The sequence below is a fragment of the Dermacentor silvarum genome, chromosome 3 (assembly GCF_013339745.2).
Source record: "Dermacentor silvarum isolate Dsil-2018 chromosome 3, BIME_Dsil_1.4, whole genome shotgun sequence".
Lineage (NCBI taxonomy): Eukaryota > Metazoa > Arthropoda > Arachnida > Ixodida > Ixodidae > Dermacentor > Dermacentor silvarum.
The window spans coordinates 49,610,328-49,636,330 of NC_051156.1; the positions used below are offsets into that span (position 1 = coordinate 49,610,328).

At 43.3% G+C, this 26,003-nt stretch overlaps 1 protein-coding gene across 1 annotated transcript in view; it reads right to left on the reverse strand.

Moving 5' to 3' along the window:
• LOC119445420 (A disintegrin and metalloproteinase with thrombospondin motifs 20-like) overlaps nucleotides 1-24,713 on the reverse strand; it is a 33,050-nt gene extending 8,337 nt beyond the window's left edge. The window contains exons 1-4 of the mRNA XM_037709713.2: nucleotides 24,688-24,713; nucleotides 24,474-24,605; nucleotides 14,213-14,363; nucleotides 6,591-6,701 (exon numbers count right to left, since the gene is read on the reverse strand). Of these exons, the coding sequence (XP_037565641.2) occupies nucleotides 6,591-6,701; nucleotides 14,213-14,363; nucleotides 24,474-24,605; nucleotides 24,688-24,710 (417 nt within the window). The 5' untranslated portion in view covers nucleotides 24,711-24,713. The remainder of the gene's footprint in view (nucleotides 1-6,590; nucleotides 6,702-14,212; nucleotides 14,364-24,473; nucleotides 24,606-24,687) is intronic.
• Between the last annotated feature and the right edge of the window lie 1,290 nt (nucleotides 24,714-26,003).

A 26,003-nucleotide genomic window follows, 5' to 3' on the forward strand; every position in this document is an offset into this window, starting at 1 on the left:
AAACGTGCATCGCGTATTGCGAAATGCGTGGCTTGGCGGCGGGGTTGTCCAGCGGGTGAAGCGGCGCAAATAACTTTCAAGAGGAATGCGAGACAGGGGTCTTTGCGCTGTTCGACGCCTCGGTGACCTGCTCCTGTGTCATCTGTCGGATGGTCGGGGTCAGAGAGCGCGTAGGCACTTTAGTGGTTGGGAAAAAAGAAAGCTGTCGAGTAACTTCTTCACGCACAAGTTCCTTGATTTGCGACAGGAGCGCAATGCAGCGAGGGAATCGTCTGTGGACGTCTACCGGCCAGCTCAGACGCATTGCTTGCGTAGTTCGTCGAAGCTCTGGCACAAGATCACGAGTTCAGACACGCTGCGCGGGTGCTTAGCCAGCAGCATATGAAAGGCGTCGTCGTCTATGCATTTCACGATGTGCTGCATCCTGTCTTTCTCGATCAATGGATTCACGCGCTTCCACAAGTCAGTGACGTCTTCGATAGAGATCGTGAAGTTCTCGCCCTGCTCCTAAGCTCGCCCGCGTAGACGCGCCTAGCACGAAGCTTCTGCACTGCGGAGTGACCGAACACTTCCGCAAAGCTCGTCTTGAAAGTCGCCGATGTTGCGAAGCCAGACTCACGCTTACGAAACCCGAGGTTTGCGACGTTTGTTAGGTAGAACAGGACGTAGCCTAGCTTCGTACCATCGTCCCGCTTGATATGCCTGCTCACCCTTTCAAACGACGACATCCAATCTTCTACGTCATGGTAATCGGTGCCGCTAAAGGAAGCGGGATCGTGCTGGCGCAGCACGCTGGACACGATGACCGATTGACATTCGGCCGCGCCTTGCTGGGTGGTGTCATCAGGCGTTGTCAGAGCGGTGGTGGGCAACGTCCTGCTTCGGAGCTCCAGGCTTGAATGGGATCCCTCACCTCCACCACTCTGATAGGAGGATTTATTTACGGCAAGCGGCAGGCGAAAAAGTCGCAGTCTCGCCTCAAAGGCGAAGCATCAATTGCAATAGCAAATTAGAAAGCTATACGGAGTAAGGATAGTAGTTTTATCGGCTGTATAAACTTGGACACATTCGCTTACTAAGTGAATTAACAAGCATGGTGTCAGCGCGCACAAGCAAACACTCGACGACCCACTCGACGACTGCATACAACCTTTGTCAAAACGATGGCGTCAGCAAGCGCAGAAGCAGCAGCGAGCGAAGGTTCGTGGGGTCTATCGCTTCAACGGAAGCTGAGCGGCTAAAGCACAACGCATACAAAGCTATGAGCAGCCTGCAGATCGCTTTCAAGATACGGCGCGGGCGACAGGCCACAGCCACTCAAAGTATAAGTGCGCTGTTGCGGGCAGAGTAGAAAACGCACCCCCTCCCTCTCGCGTTGCCTTCCCGCTTTCCTCCTTTCGTTTGCGAGACTGAGCCGCCCATTCCCCTTGCGCCGTTGCTGCCGCAGCACGACGTCGCCCACCCCCTCCCTCCCTCCCATTCCCCCACGGTCTTTCGCGCGACGGTCGCGTTTGCTTTCCGCCGTGCGTTCGCTCTCAGTTAAACTGCGCGTCACGCACGCTCTTTCCCGCGCACATACGGCGCGCGGCGACGATTTTTTTCGTCGCCGCCTCATGGCAACGACCTCACGGCGACGACGACGGCAAAAATCCGCTTGGAGTGTCCATATAATTGCTATCGCATAAAACCAGCACAGTAAAGGCCGACCTCCATGGAGCGAAAAAGCGACGAACTTTCGGCGGCGGCCGCTCGGCGGCGGCCGCCCGCCGCCCGACGTCAAATAAATTACTGTTCGCCGCCGATCCGCTCTCTCCAGATATTCGCCGCCCAGCGAACCGCCGCCACTGGAAGTCGTCGCGCGCGGCGGAGAGCGTGGACCAATTGGACCACAGCGCAGAGGTTGACTTCCGTCGGTCGCCCGTCGACGGGAGTTTTGATTGTTGACGCTTGGCTACTGTTCTGCTATTTCCTACCTTCGTTTCAAACGCTTGTTTTCCAGCGCTGTTTCACCTCCTTGTTGGTTGTTCTGCCTCAATGTTCTAGTTAATGGGTCACTGCTTGTTTTGTGTACTCTATGTAGTTAGGGGCTTCCCTTTCCGGTGATGCTCTGCCCATGCATACCCGCAACATGATGCCTTGCTTACCGCCGTGTTTTGGAAAGACGTTTGATTGACGTTTGCAGGGTGTAGATCATTGGCACATCCGAGAAAAACGCGAGCTGAAGCACTGTGTAGGTGCAGCATATGGGCGGCTCGCAACTTTAAGCGACAAAAGAGCCTTCTCGCATGCCACGTACGTAAAACATGGCGGTGGTCCCCGCTGCCCACTTCGAATTGAATTTGGCGTGGTTTTTGTAGAATTCGCTTCGTTCGTAGCAAACGACTGCGTAAACGGCTTTCGCTTAGTCTCAGGCACCTTCGACAACAGTGTATTATGGATAGCCTTGTGGAGTTTTCGAGATCCCTTCTCGTTTCGAACAACACGAAGCCTAACGATGGAAATGATGATGATGATGATGATTTATTGGCATCCCCTTTGAAACGGGGCGGCGACCAATAGTCACCTAGCCTGCTTGATTTAATCAGGTATACTATACATGTTCTTTATCTAGCATTCAACCTTCGAAATGTCAGCGCCACCTGTCGGTGAAGTCGAGAGATAGGCGCAACGATGGCATATGGCCTCTGAGATCGGAAGCTCTCGCTGGCCAACTAAAACTGTAATAAACGTGCGCTGTAATAAACGTGCAAGTAATAAACGTGCGTTATACTAAAGCTGTCTACTATCTAATAGCTTTCCGTGTTTCCTCAATGGCAGGGTAGGCTCGAAGGCGGAAGCTGACGGGAGAAAAACCTAGATGCGCGCGAGCAGAGAGAGCCGTAAAGAAACGCAGGGTGTCAGACGAGGGATAAGTATCGGCGAAATACTGACGTGCCACGGTATTCGCAAAAAAAAAAGAAAAGTTACAGTCAAAATAGATTCCGGCTAACAGCGAGCACTTATTGTACGCACTTTTTCAGGTCAGGCGTCTTATTTTAGGTGTAAAAACATTGATTTAGGCGCTGTTTTGCCTTCTGCTTTCATTCGCCAACGTCGCTTTCGTAGCCTATCTCGTCTGGCCACGATGACTCCTCGCGGGCTGCGTCGACCGCATGGTCGGCGGCGTTTGCCGGCTCTTGGTTGCAAGGAGTGTGATGTGACGAATCCGCGACGGCGCTTCGCGCTGGATTTTTCGTCAAGTGAAATTCGTCGCGAAAGTTCGTGCATGGAGGTTGGCCTTAACAAGAGAACTACGGTCACGGCGCCCAGAGCTCGCGGTCTGCGCTGGCGCCCTACATCGATGATAGCGCCCGCTATTGTTTGCTCCGTCCGTCTTCTTCTTCATTACAATTGTACAACTTGGTCCTTAAGCGTCGCAAAACGTTGTGAGTTTAGGTACTTCACTAGCACATGTATAATATGATAACCGTGATGAAGCAGTCATGCAATAATGTACAATGCTTTGACCGCCGTAGCTTTCTGTTCTGCTAATATTGTTGCCTGCCTTTATATACGATTGTTTTCTGATAAAATTTATTAAAATATTACAGTCTAATAAAATTTAATAATTCAATTATTCTTTCCGACCAGACAGGTGTTCGTCGAAGCCTTGATTTCATTTTAATAAAAACGACAGTTGCGAATCAGTACATGTCTAGTGCACTTCTCTTTGTCGCCGCCTTTGTGAGCGCATCAAGAACCGAAAGATAAATGCGTGCCAACGTGCACAGTTTCCACTTCTATGCGCAAACTTTCGATAATGCGCCTCACCAACATCTGCTTTATTATCTGCCCCATTAGTCTTAACGCTACAATCAAGGTTGCAAGTTAGGTCATGGATGACTATTCCTGCTTGGGTTTCACATGAGAGCCCTCTGCGTAGCCCGTGCTGAGTGGAATGTAAAAATCTATGCGCGCCCAGAAAACTAATGACATGGGAGTAGATGACGAGCGTCACCATTTTTATAGGACGCATGTTAATGAAATAGGGTCATATTTTTACAGGCGTACATAAATAATTTTTATTTAAGCTAGATCGTTTTGTACTGAGGTGCCAAATGAACTGATTGCGCCTTCGCGAACGTCAGAAGATGCGCTCGTACACGGACGGCCAGTGAACATTTCTCACCGGTACTGCAGTTAGTGCGGCTCTATTTCCGGCTTTAGGACACAATGAAATTTATGGCATTGTGGAAGGCGAATTTGACCAATGATAGAGAGGGAGCGGAAAGTTGATTGACGACCCAGGCGATAAGCTGGATTCATTTTCGTAGGGTCTATTGCCATGCCTAGGTGTTCTTGGCAATGGCGCTTCGTTGATTGTTCCGAGTCTGAAAAAAAATTGTACTGCGTCTATTGTGGACTGAATAAAGTTTTTTCGCTCACTCACTGACTGCATTAGTGTGGAAAATGAAAAAAAAAGAAAAACTGTGCTTACGTCGCGACCGATTTTCCGCGTTGTGTAGGTGGGTTTCTATTTTACCATTAAAGCAACTCAAGAAGGTAGTCACTAGATTGGTTTGCGAAGAGAGATTGCCGATTACTGTTCTGTATTGTGAAGTTAGTGGGTGACATTACTGTTTCCTGGCACCGCCACTGAACCCAAAAGACGATGATCCCGAATTATGCTTGTTTGTTGTATTTTCAAAGACTGCTGCTGTTGACGATGGTGCTTTCCAATTTTTCATGACGACCAAAACTGATTATAGTGTTGCTTGCAGGATAAAAGTGCGGTTGGCGATAGGGGCGACAAAGGTATCAGCTGGCTCGAAGGGTCAGATGGCTCAAGACGCGAGTAATTGCAGATTGCTGGGAGAGGCCTTCGTTCTGCAGCTCACATAATCGCATGATGCTGGTGATGATAAGGATGCTGATTATTATGATACTCCAGTAAGGTAAACCAAATGGGTAGCTCACGACTTCTCGTTTCGTGAACCTGAGCTGATAGAATTTCTCTTCCAACAAATTTCAGCGGCCTAAGCTTACAAGATGCTTCAGTGAGACATTTTGAAGATGATCGGACGAGCATTGAAGACCAGCTTTGGTATCATGGCCCTTGGATAGACGTACCATGAGCCGACAAGGCGACTGCTGATGCACTCATCAAATGAGGGACGAGACTAACAATGAACGAAGTGGCGAGAAAGCTTACAATAAGGCTCCGTGAAAATCACGAGATTTCACGAGATCACGAAAATCACGAGAATCACGAGAAAGCTTAGATTACGGGAAATTCATGCACTGAATAACTTCCGCCGCGCATTACGGGGTAACCTGTCTGCAAGGCAGGCGATATGGCCACGCAACCAGGTGCATCCTTAGGAAGCCTCTGACGCCGCCTATTCAAATACATATAAAACGCAATAATAGGTTTCTTTGATGATTCCTGGACCAATTTTAAATAAATTTGGTGCACTTGAGAAGCAAAGGTAAATTCTATAGCAGTTTCTTTTTTCATTTGTTGCCTCAATTGTTTTAGAATTAAGGAAGAAAGTTGGTAAGACTGAAATAATATAAATGGACAAAATTAAAATCTGTAACGCTGCGACAAGAACAGATAACGCAGTTCTGTGACTTCCATCCATCAAAACATCCATACCGGACTAACGTGAAACATTAATTTATATCTTATTTTAATTTGCTACGGTGCTGGTGAAGGTATTGCAAAAGTCGTTCTAACATATTAGTGGTGTATTTAGGAGCCATGTAAAATAATCAAGTTTGTCTGCTTTAGATTGTTATTAGATGCTTTATAAAGAATGGCGAGATTGGTTTTCATTACCGCCTCAAATATTTGCGATTTCGCCCATATTTTTCCTATATTGATGGCCTAGATCACAAATCCACTTGCAGTAGTCACTAGACTTTATTTTGTTCCTTTGAATACAACAAACCTCGTCAGATTAGTGCAGTCGTTGCCGAGAAAAATGATTTCTCCTTTCCCATTATTTCGATAAGAGCTCCTGAGGCAAACCTTCCTCTTAACAGGAAAGCGAACTGATAGAATTGGATAGAAATTTCTCCTGAATCTGTCTTACAGCTTTGTTCTTGCTCACCAGGACTTCCATTTTTTTTCTATATTTCAAGCACTGAATGCTAGGCCAAGGTTACGAGACAGCAGAAGTAATCCGGGTGGAAGTGCGTCATTTTCTAAGAACGCGTTCTATGGGAAGTGTATTCTCAAGATTCCCGATCGGTGCAAAAAACGTATACATAAAAATTGGCAATATGAGCTATGAGAAATGTATAAATAACTGAGAACCCAGAGAAAACAAGTCATATAGTGAAATCAGCAATGAAGCGTAATCTTGTAAAAAATTGTTTCTGATTACTTTTTCTGTGCCATTTGCACTATTCGTACAACGTGTGTTGCATAAATAATTGGTAATATAATTCTGTTATCACACAATTATTTTCTCAACAGTGATAAGAAGGTTGGCATTGAGAGGAACTGAAAATGAGGTAAAGTCGTGGAATAACTTTGTCGCCTTGTTACAACACAACTAAGCTTGCTATTCTAGATTGAGCATTGAAAAATGTTTAGTTCTCACCTTTCCTTTGGTACACTCCATTCCTTCCAATATGATTACTTTATAGCACAAATTTTCAGATTGTTCTTGCTTGCAACAGTTCATTTTGCACTCTCTGCTAAGGATATCCGGCTGAAATAGACGACAATTCCTTTTTATTTCGCCATGATTTTGTTAGCGTAATTGCCTACACTACTGATGACTTCCAGAGCTTAATGTATTTAACCTACACGTGCACAGTACCGGTTTGCGATTATGCAACTTGAATACCATAACCTGACACTAATAGAAGTTGTTAGGTGAGGAAATATTAACACATTACTCATCGAGAAGTCTGTCATCTCGTTCTGTGTGCTCGCATATCACTTCGTTGCGTAAACATTGTTACACAAAACCCCAGTTCCGCTCCTTAGTTGGAACCGTCCTCGCCAAATGGACAAGTTTTCGGTATGTCCACGTGACCTTCCCCTGTTGCGCTACCTTTGAACCGGTGACTGCTGACGTCACAGAAGAGATATATTGCACAACAGGTGGCGCGACATTGATTTCCGTTGTCGTCGTTTTCTCGCTTAGAACAGGTCTGTTCTCGCTACGAATCACGAATTCGTTATTACACAAGCCTAACTTGACTGAATATTTTCCTTTGGTGTCCTTTGGTGTGCTATTAGGAACACCTCCACACAGCTGAACTTTAATGCCGCTATTGCAAATGCAAAATTTTTCCATCGAAGTGTAATATTGCATTTGAGACTTCCCTCCAAAAAGTTAAACTACAATTCCATTTACCGTAAAATTACGATTTGTGTTGTTTATGTCACCATTTAGTATTAAACAGCGAAAATACTGTTGCATAGTATTTCCCATGTTAAACTACATAATTCCAGAGCAAACGTTCGGTATAAGATCCGTGCATTGATAAAATTAACTTTCGAATCCTTCAGCGCTCATGGCGCTCAATTGCTCATTAACATAGAAAGGGCTTCCTGACCCATAGCGCCAACCGCTCAATTTGCTGGTGGGCTGTTTTGTTCAAGAGTGAGAACGCGGAAATAATTTCACGCTCGACGTTTTTTTTTTTCCAAAGCCTCTTAAATTCCAGGTAAAACTGCCAAATCGGAAGGAAGTGTTCTCTGGGAAGAACAAAATATTAAACAATTACGTCTAGGCTGCATTGCATGTTGAGGCTTCATATTGTGTATTTCTACTCAGGCATACAATTTAACCCCCGTCATTGCCTTGTTTCACAACACTTTTCAGTTTATAATTGGGAACGTATTATGAAGAATGACGATGTTTTCTCAACCTAATACAGCTGTATGTTTCTCAGATTAATGCAGGCTCCAAGAAAAAAATATTGTCGTAGCATGAATACTGTATACGTTTTTTTTTCTTAAACAGTCGTAAGTGCGAAGTGTAAGTACCTTTTGTGTACTCGCAGTTTAGTAGCTTACCGAATATATATCTACATTTTTACAAGTTCTCAAAGATCCTCGAATAAGTATATTGCAATATAGGGGTTAAGAAAAATGAAACATTGCTGACTGAAGTGTAAGCTAACTGCCGGCGATATAAAACCGACCGTTTAGATGAGCTTAACTATAAAGCATAGGATTAGGTTAGATATCGTTCACCGTTAATGTCATCTGAAAAATTGAAATATTCTCGTATGACACAAAGTAAATTTTCATCAATTTAGCGAATCCATATATAGGAAGAAGGGCAACCTAAATGTTAAAAACTAAATCCGTATAGAATAAATTAAATATAGTTATTATTACAATAGCAAATTTTATTAAAGGACAACGTTATTTTAAGAAATACTTTTTTCGGTTTTTGTTGGTAGACAGATCTTTTCTGGACATTTACGGAACTTGTTTCAAGAAATTCCAAAATATGAAGTAAAGTGAATTTTTTTTAAAATCAACACTGCGAGTGAAATGAGATTTGATTCTCTCTTTACTAGTCTGTTTTTTTTCTGTGCAGTCACGAGCCAAGTATAGGCAAATAGATTTCGTAGGTGTGGACCAATTTGTCTTAGGTTCCGAAAAAAAAGGTACAGCTGCTCTCCCTGCGAGTGATCGGACTCGGAGATATACGCTCGTAGAGTTGATCCGTGTATGTGTCGCGCAGTGTCGGGTGTCTTGTCACATCTAATATAGTCAATGTTGTGTGCTTATCAGTACTTGTACGATTTGTTGCAACCTGATCCTACTACTCGACTCTCTTGTATTGCATGAAAGCTGCGCTCATGAGGGAGAAAAGTAATTGTCACAAGGAAGTAAACTAGTTAACAAATTGTTTATGTCAAATCCCGGAACAAGCAATGAACAGAAACTGTTAGTGAAACAAGAGAAAACGTGAGAAACAGACAAGCACAATGGAAAAAAGTATGGTAATAAAATTGCCATACTTTACTCTTTCTTTTTTTGGAAAAAGAAATGTTACAGCGTGTTTCTTTCCCACTCCTTCCTTGAGTGGGCAAGGAAGAGTGGCCACCATGCGCACGCTTGACACTCCGTTCTGCTTCCTTGCTGTACAGGCTGGTGACTGTCCTTCCTTGCACGCTAAACGTACCAGCAAAATTTGTACGCTGCTCTTCCCCTGCACACTAGTGTTAGTTTCTACAATATGTGATTGCATACACGTTGTTAAGCCTGATATTAACTGGCGATATTGAGTCAAACCCGGGACCCACCGATACTAATCCAAATGCCGATGTGCTAGCTGCTATTGCGGCCTTGTCTGAAAAATCGGATGCCCGTCACAGTGAGTTGACGGATACTTTACCACAGCTAAAGGCGAACCAACTTGAACTAGAGCAGAAAGTATGTGACCTTACTAGCATGTTTGCGGCTGTCGAATCTCAGGTACAGTCATTGGACAGTGAAGGTGTTCCTGCACTCAACGATGCCATATCCGAGGCTGTTCGTACGGAGTCAGCTGCATTTAATTCACGGCTAGACGATCTCGAGGATCACTCCCGTCGAGACAACCTGATTTTTTTCGGTATCCCGGACACTAGCTCTGAAACTTGGGCCGAGTCTAAAGAACACCTTTGCAAAATTGTTTCAGACAAACTGGATCTATTTTTTCCCGACGAAGGTATTCATCGTACTCACAGACTGAGCTCGTACGTATCGGAGAAATGTCGACCCATTATAGTTAAATTTAGTTCTCCCAAATTAAGAGACAAGATTATATCGCAACGTACAAAGTTCAAAAATTCCAAAGTATCATTTAGTGAAGACTTCTCTCGCGCCACACGCCAGTCCCGTAAAAAGTTGGCTGAATTCGGTAAGGCTTTGGGAGAGAAGCATCTCTTGAGGTTGAAGCGATTGTACATCAAGAAAAAGTGCTACGTCTATTGTTCCACCACCGATCGTGTTTGTGAAGTAGATATTGCCGAAAGGCGTTCCAGCGAGAAAGATGCACATCTGTTGTTTCGGCTTCCACGAATATTATCCCGAATGCTTCATTTGGCGCTAGTAGTTCATCGCTATAGCTACCTGCTCGTCTGGTCACTAAACAAATTCCCTTCCTTTTTTTTTTCCAAAGTGCGTAATTAACGTGATGACCTGTCTTTAGCCATTGACTCGTGTTCAGATGACATTGTTATCATGGCTGAAACTTGTCTCTCGAGTGATATTGCAGATTATGAAATATTTGAATGTGAAAGAGTTTTCAAATTTTTTCGCTGTGACCGTATCTCGCGTACTGGTGACGGAGCGTTGATCACCGTACGTGGCGGCTTGAGTTGTGTTATAAATATTGCTACTCATTTGCAAATGAGTAGTTTGTAGTTTTTAATGAGTAGTTTTTTATCGCTATCTCTACCTCGAGATAATTCCATCATAGGTATTCGTTAATGCTAACTGCACCCGTTTTTTTTTTTTTGTTAAGGGCAATCTACTTTTGCCTAAGGTACGCACTAACTATGGAAAACAAACTCTTCTTTTTTTCTGCTATATCCCTATGGAACTTCTTGCCTACCGACTTAAAACAATGTAACTCTCTTTCCATATTTAAATCTGACTTAAAGGAATACCTATTTGAATAAAAAAATAACTGTTATTGTCTATGAATGTATTCGTCACTTTTTCAAATTTACTGTGCTGACATGTTACACCATGGTATTATTATTATTTTTTTCTTTTTTGGTTGTTACGTTGTGTCGGTTTTCTTTTGTATTTTTGTACAGCTTTTATTTTTTGTAACTTGGCTTTTTTTAGTATATGATAATGCACGATTTTACTTTAATTATTTCGTCATTCATGCGCCTAATAATGTTTCACCTATGCAGTGTTAGTTTCGTTTCATTACTCGATATTTAATTCATCGTAAGGGGTCCCGCCTGCAGTTTTTACTTTGGGACCCCTTCCTTTATACTACTGTCTACGTACTAATTTACGTATCAATAAAAATGATTTGAATTGAATTGAATCGTGTGTACGAGTGTAACTCTGGGATATCGTGATTTTATTTTTGTGTTTGCTATCGGCCGCCCAGTTCACCCTTGACATTTAATTCAGATTGAGATGACGTTTTAAATCAGTTAATTGTCCGGTTACCTTCATGTGCACTCTTCCTTCTTGATGATTTTATTTTCCAGCAATTAACTGGCATGACTCTCCTCCCTCATCTGACTGTTCATCTGAGTGCTTTCTCTTCGTCAACCTATGTCTGGATTTTAATTTTACGCCACTTGTCCTTCAGCCTTCACGATATACTCAGCATACTCAGCAAGCTTCATGACCTCCTTCTCACTACTACACCCCAGCTTGTTTCCTGCTTAAGATATTTACCTGGTTTGAGTAATCATTGCCTCATTTATATTGAACTGCGCACTTGTGTTCCCGCTACCAAAACGCCAAAAATTATCCGAGACGATAAAAACGCTGACTTTTAGTCACTAAACTACGAACTAATGGATTTTGTCACTCACTTCATTCCAAGTGTCTACACGCGCAACGTTGATGAAAAGTGGACGTTATTCAAAGAAAAAGTCCATTTTAATTATTAAATTCATCCGTCAGAAACGCATTATATCTAACTCTCATGCTCCGTGGTTTAACGCGCGCCTGCGGCGCTTGCTGAAAAAGAAAAAAAGACTATTCCGGCGGGCCAAGGCAACCCAAACGGCCGAACGCTAAGAGGTATTGTAAACAAATTTCGTCTGAAACAAAAATTGAAAAAAAAAATTCTACCAGCACACGCTCCCATTCCTTCTTAGAGATAATCCGAGAAAATTTTGGAATGTGGTCAGCGGGAATAAGCCGAATACAGTAGATGTTTGCGATGATCACAACACTCCAATACACCAGAGTGACTGCTGCAAAGTGTAAATGATTTTTTTTGCCCCATGTTTTTCGTCTACCTTGCCGAATGTTTTTCCTCAGCCTTGTACATCTGATTTTTTACCCATGGATCCAATCATCATTGATTCTGTTGGTGTGACATGTTTAATTGAAAGACAGAAAATTTCATCTTGTTCAGGTATCGACGGCATTACAACGTAGTTCTTGAAAAGTGCATCTATCTGCTCGCCATTGATTCTTCATGAAATCTTTGAACAGTCATTACAGAGTTGTTCCATCCCTCCTGATTGGAAGGTGAGGAAGGTGGTTCCATTCCATAAATCAGGTAGTAGCGCTTCAATGCTTACCTATCGGCCCATTTCATTAACCAGCATTCCATGTAAACTTCTTGGGCTCATTATTCGCATCTTCTTACCGTCCTTGAATCTAATAACTTTTTCAATTCATGTGAAGATTGCTTCAAAAAATTTTTTTTTCGTGTGAGACACAGCTTCTTTCTTTCACTAGTGATTTATTTCGCGCTAAGGAAACTCACGTAATTGTCGATTGCATTTTTTTAGACTTTGCTAAGGCGTTTGGCACTGTTTCTCATGATCTATTGCTAATTAAACTCGGTGCTCTTAATATTAACTATAACGTATTAGGCTGGCCTTAAATGTTTTCCTTCCAACCGTAGTCGATATGTCTCAGTCAATGATTATGACTCACCTCTTGTTTCCGTAACTTCTGGAGTACCTCAAGGTTCTCTATTAGGTCCTCTCCTGTTTTTAATTTATATTAATGATCTTCCCAACAACGTTATCTCCCATATAAATCTTTTCGAAGAGATGACTGTGTGCTATATTGTTGAATTACTAATCCCTCTTATGAAGCATGTTTGAAATCGGATTTGAACGCAATTTCTTCATGGTGCAGCGAGTGGCTCATGACGCTTAACACCACTAAATACAAACACCTGCGTATTTCCAGCCGCCCTCCTGAATACACCCCTCGCTATCTTCTTAATAACACTCCGTTATCACCTGTCTCATCGTAGAAATATCTGGGTATTGACCTAAAACACAATCTGTCCTGGAAAATCCACGTGATCTACATATCTAACCAGGCTAACCGCTCGCTCGAATCCTTACGGCGCCATTTCATAGCTTCTAACAGCGCCGTTAAGCTTCATCTTTTAGGACGTTAATAAGGCCTAAATTAGAATATGCTTGCTCCATTTGGGATCCTAATCAGATGACTTTAATTACCACTTTAGAGTCTGTTCAATATCGCGCCGCCCGTTTTCTTGTTTCAAATTATTCCCGAACAGCAAGCGTATCTGCAATGAAATCTGCACTTGGCCTTCCCGTTCCTTCTCTGCACCGTAAATATTTTCGCCTATCTCTTTTTCATAAAATTTATTAAACAAGCTCTATTCTGAAAGATGAGTTACTCCTCTCCATCGTATATATTTTCACGCACTGCTCCCCACCTTCAATGTAGGAATACCGCAATGCCGAACTAGCCTTTATATAAATGCATTTATTCCTCGAACTGGAAGTGACTAGAACCATCTCCCTGCCTTCATCGCTGCCATCACCGACGTCAACAAATTTAAGGAAACTGCCGCCGATTGTATATGCCCCTCCTCTCTGTAATGCCTCTCGCCCTGAGAGTACTGAAATAAATAAATAAATAAATAAATAAATAAATAAATAAATAAATAAATAAATAAATAAATAAATTAGCCGCCCTCATGGAACGCAACAAAGGGCACAACAATAAAAACTACCAATACATGTCTAGAATGTTACTTTTCATGCGAACTAAAATGCGGTCGTTGGGTCCTCCTTCATAATCATCACAGCGACGACTATTCGCATCTAACGCGCCCTAGGTCACCATTATCCTCCGTAGCAAGCTGTCCGAATTTGCAGACGCCCGTATCACCATCGTAAAACTTAGAGAAACGGCACACACAAAAAGGAAACGTGATAAACACGCATCACTTCATCAGTAGCATCGTCATTTGCTTAGAAAACGCAGTGTTGTTGGTGAGCGCATGATGATGATGCGCTTTCAAACGATACTCGAACCTTTTTTTTCCAAGTAGAACATTACGAGTTTTTGCAAAACTTTGTTATTCATTGATTTCTGTCGGTAAGTGACATGCGGTGCCGACAACGAGATATTGTTTCGAACGGGAAATAAGTCAGCGGGAGTTGTGGTCCCCTACAACTAACCACAGCCTGCAGGGCCCTGCCTGATGTGTTGACATTGTCATTAGTGACCCTTTAGCGACCCAGTGCAAAACTTCTCGACAGGAGATGGTCTCGTGGTGTAGCTCACCTTTTCTGGAAACACTTTCGTTCGTCTTCCCTTCACCTTGAGCATCATTTCGCAGTAATGCTGTGGCCGTACTGACTGGCCCGGATATCTCTTGTACACATCCAGGTAGTTTGTCTTGCTCTGCTCATTAAAACAGCTCTGCGGGAGTTCCCTGGGCAGAACAAATTTGAACATCTACGGCTTCTTTTAGTTTACAGGGGGCGTAATACAAATTAGTTAGTGCAACTAACGGGACATAAATGTCAGTTCAAAAATTTCATCCCGGAGTCTTCAAATATACCTTGCAACAATCGAATTTTGCTAATTATTGTCTACATAACTTCGCTAACAATACAAGGAAACAAACTGCTAGATCCTATGCGCTGAGGTATAAAGCTGTAGAGAACGACAGCTAGTAGAGGTAGGCTACAGGAATCCATGTTATAAAAGACTTAGGCATCCGGACAAGGCCACAAGAAGTGGGAATAGGAAAACACAAACAGCATGTGTGTCATCCGTTTCCGTCTTCCTGTGTCGGTCTCTGTCCGCCTTCTTTCTAACATGTATAAAGGCGCACTCACACGAAAATGCAATTTCCCGCTTTCCCCATTTGATTTCTTTAAGTAGCTGTCGATTCCGTAAGTGAGGCTCGATGGCAGAATTTCATGTGAATTGAAGTATATTTACTTCTTGATTACGTAACATAATGAGTAGTGCAATAATAATAGAGTCGGTGGTCCTAATGTAGAGCTGTCGTGGGTCCCCGTCAATCAATATAAGTTTTGCGCTCTATTACGTTATCCTTCTCTTCCTTGGTGGTGTCAATAGAGGACGTTACAGAAGACGTACCAAGCAATTCATGAAACAAAGCAAATACACAAAACTGAAGGGATACTTAGTCATTCCTACGTGGATGAATGCGAAAGCATAGGGGTCACGCCAGCAGAAGCGCGCCCACATGACCAACGGTGCTCGTAATAAGGTGCGCACAATACAAGGTCGTTGGTTCGACTCCCACCAAAGATCGTGGATTCCAGTGTTCTAATTACCTTAACCTTAATTAACTGATCCTTATTACATTCGCCCTAATTCACACTAAAGCCATGGGTTCCATTCGCACCAAAGTAGAGGGTTCGAGTGCCTTAACTCTATGTCATTTTCCTGTGCCTTAACTAACATCGCCTTAGTTAGCAACAAAGGTCGTAAGTTGGACTCCCACGAAAGGTCGAGGGTTCGTAGCCTCAGTGGACCGTGGAGTGGTCACGCCAACAATGCCAACGCCGGATTAGCCGCCTCATAAGCCATATACTGGCTTCGCATTGAATGTAAAGCTGTCAACCTGAAATTAGCATAGTCTTGAGGCGATTGCCAGAATTTTAGATCAAATCGTGCAATTTCTGCTGTAAAATCAAACTAATAAGAGCAATACTAGGCGTAACACTCTTCGCTTCACTTAAGGACATCAAGGCCAAACGACTTGGCCAAACAAGTTTATAGTACAAAGTTAAATAGAAGCGCAAGAAAAATAATTCACCGACGACTACGGTACCCCCTAATACGAATTTTGAGCGCACCTGTTTAGGTGTTCCGAATTGGCGATACATTGTGGCAAAGAATTTCATTCTGAACGGCAGGGACCTGTGTGCGGCGGCGCTGAGCCTCTGCTCGGGCAGCTCGTTTAGCAGCTGCGGCCGACGAAGCACTTCCACCAGTTGTGTCGCTCATTGTTCAGAAAGAACTGGCTGTCACAATTTTGTATTATGATTGTATTGTCACGTGGGAGTGACACTGAAAAAACGACACAGCGTCGAAAACTGTGAGTTACAAATTCAACTTGTGCCAACTTGTACCCAGCAAAACAAGTAACACTCAAGCGCATCGACAGCGGTGGGCACAGTCGGCGATCGTCGGAAATGTGATTTGCGGGTCAAGCCCATCGGATTTTTTACATGACTCGTCGAAGGTGACAGTATAATCGAGGGTGCCTGCCTGATATTGTCCACGCAAGGGCATCCTTGGTGCGAAATAATGAACAAGGCCGTTTTGTACACAAATTGTGATACGTGTATATTAAACTAACACAGGGAATAAGTTACGTTTATAACTGAGAAGAACCTCAATGAAAATACAGTCATAGTATTCAGGAACGAATGTAAGGACTGCGATAATAGTCAGACGGTTACGCTATGTACGGCAACCTTCCGTGCGTCAACGGCGCGGTGAGTAGCAAAAGTCACGGTGATTGTGACACACGGATTCCCGCGGGGAGTTTCGTCGGCCCAGACGACAAGGCGGTTGCTGAGGACAAGGCGGAGGACGAACGATAGACCCCCTTGTCGAAGTGGTCTGCCTTGCCAAGCTTGGCTATCGCGACCATCACGGTCGACGAATGGGTCGCAGCTTCGCTCTCCGGTGCCCAGGTTGGGGGGGCAGGGACGGGTATTCTCGCGCCAAAGGCCAGTCATCTCCGTCAACCAAGCACCGCTCGACCGTGGACCGTCGTCCGTGAACGTCCCCGGAACAGTCTGTTTACTACGAATAGCGGGGCTTCCTCCTGCCTTTGTCTAGTTGCACGCTTGCTTGCTTGCTTGATCCTCATCCGTGGCGCTTACCACTACGAGAGATTGGCCAAGAAGCCGGCGGTTAAAGGTTAAAGGGTAGGGCGAGACGGCTACCAGCGCTTCACGAACCGGCACCGCCTCATTGTCGTCTGGCTACCGAGTCCCGCAGCGCACGCTCTTCTCCGCCCGTGCCTCGCGTTTTTCTCTTCCTTCTAGTTCTCCCTTTTCAGTTTGCCGCCACCTGTTTGTACGGGCTGTGGCTTCTACCTGCCTGTGCTTGCTGTTTCATTCGTCGAGCACTTCTCACAACACAAGTACAACGTCTAGCGCAGATCACAAAGTTCTACACAATTTGCGTCCCACATACAATCAGATTACAAAAAAATCATGCGATAATTATGACCCTCCTTAAAGCGGAAGTTGAGCGCAGTGCTATACGCGTTTCTATTTCGCGATATATTTGTTCATTTATTGCAGTACCATGAGGGCCCATAGGCGGTAAAGAAGAGAGTGGTGACAATAAATACAAAAAAAAAACACACAAAGCAAATGTCATGTAACATATTCAAGTGCATTTTAAAAGTCACTCGCACCCGCAATATATACAGTGGAGGAGAGCAAGTGGTTCCGATCATTACAAGTTTGAGGAACGAAAGAATGAAAGTTTTGGTTAGTGTGACAACGAGAAATCAACACTATATTAAGTAATTCTTGCTTAAGACGAGGGTTACGGTAGTAAATCTTATGAAGTAAGGAGACACGGGCTATTTTTCTGCGTGAGTAAAGGGACGCAAGGCACAACGCTGTTTTCATAGATGAAACACTTAAAAGACGGGAGTAGTTATGAAGAATCAAGCGAGCGCTACGATTTTTTACAGCTTCAAGGTGACTAATTAGACCTTCAGTAAATGGGTCCCACAGGAGCTGATGCATATTCTAGTTTTGAGCGAACGAAAGTCTTATAAGAATAAGTTTAAGAGAAGAGAGGGGCCATTCAAAAGTTACAACGCAGGAACCCAAGCACGCAGTTAGCATTACTAACAACATAATGAATGTGTAGTTGGCAACACAGGTTAGAATTATTGTGGAACCCTAAGTATTTCTAAATAGTCACTTCTTCAAGAGCAGTACCATTTATGTTATACTTACGCGCGTTAATAGAACGCTTACAAGAAATTCTCATTATTTTCCAGTTCGTCGTGTTTAATTTCATTTTGCATGTGTTACACCGATCAGAAATATTGTTAAGGTCAGACTGTAGTAGTGATGTGTCGGTATCAGAGAAAATCACGCTGTATACAACACCGTCGTATACAAAAAGCCTCATACAACAGTTAGTACAATAGGTAAATCGCTTAATGTAAATTAGAAAAATAAGGGGCCCGAAAACAGAACCTTGGGGCACTGAGGAAAGAACCTTGCGTGACAGCGAAAAATATTGTAGTCATTAGCATTTACAAATTGCTGTCGGTTTACCAAGAAGTTTTATCCATTCAAATATGCTAGGGTCAATATTTAGTTTACTGAGCTTAAGATAAAGCAGTTCATGGCAGACAAGGTCAACAGCTGTAGAAAAGTCTGAGAGAGAGATCACTTTATTTTGCCCAAAATGTGGTTAGAGTAGGGGGTAATGACTAGATGCCTTTTCCCTCCCCCCCTTTTGACGGCGGCCCCTGGGCCGCGGCGGCGTCTTCAGCCAATTGGAATAGTCTTGCTTGAACATCCATGGTCCGAGATGAGCAGCACGGTCTCCCATTGCTCCTCATCTCTTATTATTAAAGTTGGCTGTGGTGTTTCTGACCTGTTATCGTTATTATATTGCTTGTATGGACATGCCCAGATTATGTGTTTAAGGTCTGCTCCATCGCTCCTTGGTCTCTTTCACCGGTCAGTAGCAAGGTCTGTTCCATCGCTCTTTGTGCGCTCCTTAACTTGTTTTCGAGCTTCTTTGTTAACCTCCAAGTTTTTGCCCCATATGTAAGCACCGGTAGAATGCAATGATTGTACACTTTTCTCTTCAACGACAGTGGTAAGCTCCCAGTGAAGATTTCGCAATGCCTGCCGTATGCACTCCAACCCAATTTTATCCATCTGTAAATTCTTTCTCATTATCAGGTTCCTCTGTGAGTAATTGACCTAGATAAACGTACTCCTTTAAAATCTCTAGAGGCTGACTGGCGATTCTGAATTCTTGTTCCTAATGCCAGGCTATTGAACATTCTGTTTGTCTTCTAGATAATAATCTTCAACCCCACTCTTGCACTTTCTCGGTTAATGTCCTGAACCATTTGCTGTAATTTGTCCCTATTGTTGCTCAATAGGACAATGTCATCTGCAAACCGAAGGTTGCTGAGATATTCGCCGTCGATCCTCACTCCTAATCCTTCCCAGTCTAAGAGCTTGAATACTTCTAAGCATGCAGTGAATAGCATTGGAGAGATTGTGTCTCCTTGCCTGACCTCTTTTTTGAAAGGTAACTTTCTATTTATCTTGTGGAGAACCAAGGTTGCTGTGCAAATTGCCAAGATATTCACGTACCTCCTGTACTCCTTGATTACGCAATGCCTCTATGACTGCTGGTATTTCTACGGAATCAAATGCTTTTTCATAATCTATGAAACCAAAGTAGAGAAAGTTGGTTCATTGTACTCCGCAGATTTCTCGATTAGCTGATTGATGACATGGATATGACACATCGTAGATTATCCCTTCCTGAAGCCAACCTGTTACCTTGGTTGGCTGAAGTCAAGTGTTGCCCTGATTCTATTGCAAATTATGTTGGTGAATATTTTATACTATACTGAAATCAAGCTAATGGCTCTATAATTATTCAATACTTTAACGTCTCCCTCCTTATAGATGAGTATTATGTTGGCGTTCTTCCAGCTTTCTGGTACACTTGTAGTCGTGAGGCATTGCGTATAAAGGGTCGTAATCTTTTCAAGCATGATATCTCCTCCATCTTTGAATAAATTGACTGTTATTCCATCTCCTCCAGCAGCTTTGCCCCTGGTCATGTCTTTCAAGGCCCTTCTAACTTCATCGCTAGTTATAGAAGGAGCCTCTGTATCCTGTTCATCACTACTTTGAATGAACTAGCTTGGCTCTTTTAGGCACTGCACAAGTCAGTATAGAATTATTCTGCTGCTTTTACTATGTCATCAAAATTGCTGATGATATTACCATGCGTATCTTTTAGTGCATACATTTTGCCTTATCCTATGCCAAGTTTTCTTCTGACTGATTTCATGCTGCGTCCGTATTTGACTGCTTCCTCAATCTTTTCCACGTTATCATTTTGGATATCCCTTCCTTTCATCTTGATGATCAGTTTAGACAGTTCAGCGAATTGTATCTGATCTCTTGAGTTGTACACTTTCCTGTTTTGTCGTTTCTTTATTAGGTCCTTTGTTTACGGGGAGAGCTTCCCTACTGGTTGCCTTTGTGCCTTACCTCCCACTTCAATTGCCGCTTCTGAGATTAGCACAGTTATGGTTTCATTCATACCTCTATGTTGTCTTCATCTTCCTGTTCTAAAGCTGCATATTTGTTCGCGAGCACCAGCCTGAATCGGTCTGCTTTTACCCTTACTGCGTCTAGGTTGGCCTGTTTCTTGTTGATTCATGTTATTCTTTCTCTCTTCAAATTGAGAGAAATGCTAGACCTCACTAACATATGGTCACTGCACTTTACCACACGTACACTTCTACATCCTGCAGTATGTTGGGATCAGCAGAGAGTATGAAAGCTATTTCATTCCTTGTTTCTCCGTTAGAGATTTTCCAGGTGCACTTCCTGTTGCTGCGCTTCCTGAAGCAGGTATTCATTATTCGGAGCCTATTCCCACCCGCGAATTCTACCAACTTCTCTCCTTTCGTGTTACTAGAGTCGATGCCGTAGTTGCCAATTGCTCGCTTCCCCCGCCCCCCTGGGCATTGAAGTTGCCTATGAAGTTTGTACCTTTCTCATTGCTAATTCAACAGCTTCATGCAGCCGTTTCCAAAGCCGAATTGAATCGGTTATTGCTACGAAAAGATAACACTGGTGTATTTATTCATCATCGTGACTGGAGGTTGGGGCGTAGGCTTGTACAATTTTCATTCTATGCCTTCTATTCAGTTTTATTACGACGACTGCTACCCTCTCATTAATTCTGTAGAATTAATCAATGTGGCCCACTATGTCCTTATGAACTAGAAATCCCACTCCGAATTCTCTCTTATCCTAAAGACCTCTGTAGCAGAGGACGTGGCCGTTAGTCAGCCTCACCGTTTCTTCTAACCCCACTAAGGCAAACATTATCCCAGGCAGTGCCTGATAATTCCTCAAATAGCCCTGCTAAGCTAGCCTGACTCGAGAGGGTGCGCGTGTTGAACGTTTTCATGTTCAGTTTCCAGTGGCGGCCTGTCCGGACCCAGAGATTCTTAGCACCCTCTGCCGTGTCGCAGATCTGACCGCCGCCTTAGTCAGGTGCTCAGCAGCCACTGCGGACTGAGGACCATAGATTAATTATAGGAGTCTTCTAACCTGAAGGTCATAAGTCCGAATCTTCCTCCAGTCCACTACATTTCCATGCACGGAGCGGCGCCTGACACCGGCAAAGAAATTGCCGAGAGCTAGTGGGACTATACTAGTCCAGGTGCAACCAAATTAGGAAGGCCCACTAAGCTCACTCCCTCACCAGAGCAGGAATTGACCTCCCTGTTGCAGTATTCCGCCACTACCTACCTCATGACTCATGAATCTAATATACGTGCCAGCAATTTTTAGTGTCTATAGCGGCCAATCCGAGGCGGCTTCAGATAAAAAAAAGTAGTTAGGGTGCAATAACAGTGATCTGGTTTTCATGACGACACCTTCTAAGGTCCTTATAATCGTCAGTCCAACATAGGTGGTTGCAGACAGTTCAATGTAATTATATTGACATGTGTACTTGTTTATTTTTCTTCGCTGACCCCTTTCACCAGATAACAAACGTTAAACGCTAACGCACAACGCAAGAAGCGGTTACATGATTTAGAACTTACGCGAATGTTATTGATGATTCTAATGTGTTGTGAATGTCCTAGCGAAACCTTGCACAATTAGACTGAATACGCCACACGAATTGCGTCGTAGTTTCTGGAAACCACGCGGCCACCAGCGATTACACAGGAGCCTTCAACAAGTGATCTATAAAAGCCGATGCGCCTGACCCGCAGATTCCGATGATTGCCGGCTGTGTTCGCCGCTATCGCTTTCTCGTGTGGGCACAAGTTCGCCCAATAAAAAAATTAGTTTCGTCATCCACAGTTTTGCTTCTGTATTATTCGCTGTCTCTACTACGAGACAATACCTTAAGAAGAATAATCAGGCTTCAGGCATAACGTGCATTTTTACCCAAAGAAAACGTACAAACGTGCGCCTCGTACATTCAGCGCGCTTGAAAACACCCTGCACTGGACTGGAAAAACTTTATTTAGAGTCCTGCAGGACGCGCTTGGGGCGTAGCGGGCGTCTCCCACGTAGGAACCGACTAGGGATTGAAAACACCCTTCTTTTTCGGAATAATATGCTATTGTAGCGACAGACACGGACGCAAGCAAAAGACGAGGATGAAGAGTATTGTTGGTGCTCGCGCTCGCTCCGCTTTGCCATTGACCGGACCGCTTTCGTGTCGCCTGATTATTCAGATAAATCATGCCCTGACCTGAACATCTGCTTGCACTCTATCTAAATGGCACACAGTATCTTAAGGCCGCACACTGCCTACGCACGCGCATAACCGTCTATAACGTGCCGTCAACAGCATGTTTACTTCTGCTGACGTGCAAAAAAAAAAATTCAGAGCGCTTTCGCTATACTGTGACGATCCAAGCCAGCGAAACTGTGACTGGTGGGTCTGGTATAGTGAATATTGCTATAGTCAATGTATATATTATCATTATTGACTACATTGAGCATCTTCGGAATGTTCGTCAAAGACCATGGACACTGGCATCTTGTTTTCGCCCGGTGCGATGGCATTTGCTGCGCTAAGTCCACACCATCGTCATAGACTAGCGTATGAGCCGCAGCGTTCATAGCCGCGGCACACTGCACGGCTCCGTCAGAATCCTGGCAGATGGGATTAAATGAGCTTCCATCCCATAAAGAGTCCAAAGGGCAACTGCTGATAACAGCGCTCTCGCGATCTCTGCGTCCCGAGACAAAGAGGCACAACGATTGGGGAGGCGTGCCGCCACCGAGCATCGCGACATTTGTGAAAGAGGCATCGGCGGTGCTGAGGGATATAGCAATGGCCTATGCATCACCCGTTTTGACACCTGTGCTAAGGCACAGCTGGCGGGAAACAGCCACGTACATGGAGCCAAACCACCACGCATATGGAATCGAAAATTGATCTACTTCCTGTCTATCGGCTTCCGTGGCCGGACGCGATCTCCTGGAACCTAGCCTATAACAGATTCGCTTTTATTATTTCTGACGCGTTACATTTAAAAACAAATTGCTATCAACACTCTTTGGAATTCCTGCAGATTTCAAAGAAGTAACGCTGTCTTTTACCGTGATTATCGATTATTGATACCGGATTATTTAGTTCTCCTCAACGCCGATGGTGACAGAATAGCACATTGCCAGGATTAATAAGTTTTAATAAATGAAATAGAGCATATTTGCAGAACTTATTGTTAGTAAGTTAGGGGTTGAGGTGAGGCAATACATTATTTCGTGTTAACCGCAATTGAAGAGGCCACAATCGAAGCTGATTGTTATTACATTTTTTAGGGTTGGTACCTAATATCGCGGAAATTTCGGAATGCCGCAGTCTCGTAAGAACCACTGGCAGGCAGGGTGTCGAACAATTCGGACCCCTCGTTGATTCTTTGTTACCAGAAAGTTACAATAGGTGACAGTGACATAATCGCACTGGACAGTGTCGTGACGCAACTGTCCACTGTACTAATAAATATACAAAGCGCGGAAAAAATTGATATGGAAAACGCAGAACAGCACAGGTTGTGGGCAAAGCATTTTTGCAGTACCAAGTTTTCTCTGGGTCCTTTTTATCGCAATCGAATGATAAATTTAGCATAATAAACCAACTAACCCTAAGACACGTCTTGTTACACTTCACGTGTTTATTTAAAATTTTATCAAAGAGGTATAACTAAGTTCGGCACACTTTTCTTGATTTACGGAAGAGTTCGAAGAGACACGAATCGTTGAAACATGGAACCGTGCAGTGACAAATTTGACAAACATGAGCAAGGGCCAGTTAATAATAAAAGCAGCGTTATATACTGTCATTTGAAACCACCGGATAATTCGAAGCCTTCCTAATCAAGAAAAGCTTCCTGCGAACATCCCACCATAAGGTAACTTTTGATACACTGTTTGGCGTAGCACTAGAAATCATTTTGTACCAAACCAACTTGTTTGCGAAGCAGTGACAGGTAAATGGTTGACATGGAACTATCACTAGAGACTTGCGCGCCTTTGTACTTAGAGTGATCATGATGACTTGTCACGTTTTACAAGAAGTAGCTCTCCGCAATTGATCCACAGGAAATTAAATTCGCATACCTGTGCTCGCCACATGTGATTTTATGCAATATGTTACGTTTTATGTGTTTATCAGGTAATAAAGATTGTATTCAAAATGTGTGAGTGCCTTAACTCTATATATAGTAGAAGTGCTATTAATCCTATGCGTTAAAAAATAAAATGTTTGAACTTACTGCAAATTTTTTCGTATTTCTTCTTCGCTACACTTTGACAGCCGGTACTTCTTCGTGCCTCCGTCAAAATAGCTCATGAGATATCCATCGGAGAAAGGGCACTTTGGCGTCTTGTCATGCGGTGCTCCCAGTCTGCGTTGTGGAAGGAAGAATTCATATATTTTTTTTACAAAGTTGAAATTTGTTTACTAAGTTGGAAGAGAAACAAACTTACATATGTGCGAGTTCGTGAGCCATTGTTTTCACTCCAGAATAGGAAGTAGGTATATCTTCGCCCATTCCGACACGGTGCCGACGGCACACTTGATACTTATATGCGATGCCTCGTGGAAATAAAGTAAATATTGGATTACAACATTTGTTCCAGTCTCCTAACTTGTCTACGTAAGACACTTTTTAAATAACATGCTAAAACTATCGTGAAAGATGAAGGTAAGGAGCTCGGGGTAGAAGTGAAATATAGAATCAATTTCTTTTTCAAATTTATAAGCGAATGCGGAGTATTGCCCGATTAATGCTCTAAACGTGGACATCTTCTGGCGGTACAGGGCCATATACCCAGATTATCTATTGAAATACCAACAAATTTTGAATTTAACATTTAACTTTACTACAACGAATAACGATTGTTGAAAATGAAGCTGTTGCTGATATTAGATTACATATTGCTTTACATTTCTCACTGTACTTAACCTTCTTGAAAATGAACTGTTGGCTTTTGTTTTTATTTACTGCTCCCTCACTATAGAATACTTTACTTAAACAAAGTAAGCTCCGTAGGTTTTACGCATTTTAGGTCACATTTCTGACTAATTTTCTCTGTAACCCTAGAGGTTAGCGTAGCTGTAACAGTATAGTTCTGTTCGAAATGCTTTGGGCGTTTTTCGTGTTGTATAATGGTACTTACCACCATGATGCTATCTTTTTGTCGTCCTGTTTCTGGTTCTACGCAATTTTGAATCCCCATTAGGCCGTAAATGCCATGTGAAACACTAACGCTTCACTTAACGAAAATATTTCGACTAAAGTAGATTCCACAGTCTGCGCACTAAATACGCAGAACAAGTTTCGTTTTTAGCATTTCTGGTTGCTGTGCTAAGGAGAAAAAATATTTAAAAAATGTTTTAGGTGCAGTTGAGCGCCTCTACAATGAAATGACCTCTATAACGAAGGAATAATTTTGTCCCGGTTTTGCTGAACCGTATAACGAATAATTTCGTAGGCCCCAAGCGTTTCGATATAAATGCATTCTACTGTAAGTGGATTTAAAGTGGAAAAAACGGCGTGAGTACATGAGTGCAATGCAAGAAATACACCCTGATGGACACATTGAATAAGCTCTTATCGGGTACTCGTCCCCCCACATTCAATTTTAAGCATGTAATGCTTTTAGTTCCCGTTGTCGGCGACCTTCCAGTGACCTTGAGCCAAAAGCCAGAGCCGTTATCTAGGCACTCAAACGAGAACATCCAGGCACTCAAAACGAGAACCCGCCGGCAAGTTGCGAGAACACGAGATCATCCGGGCAAC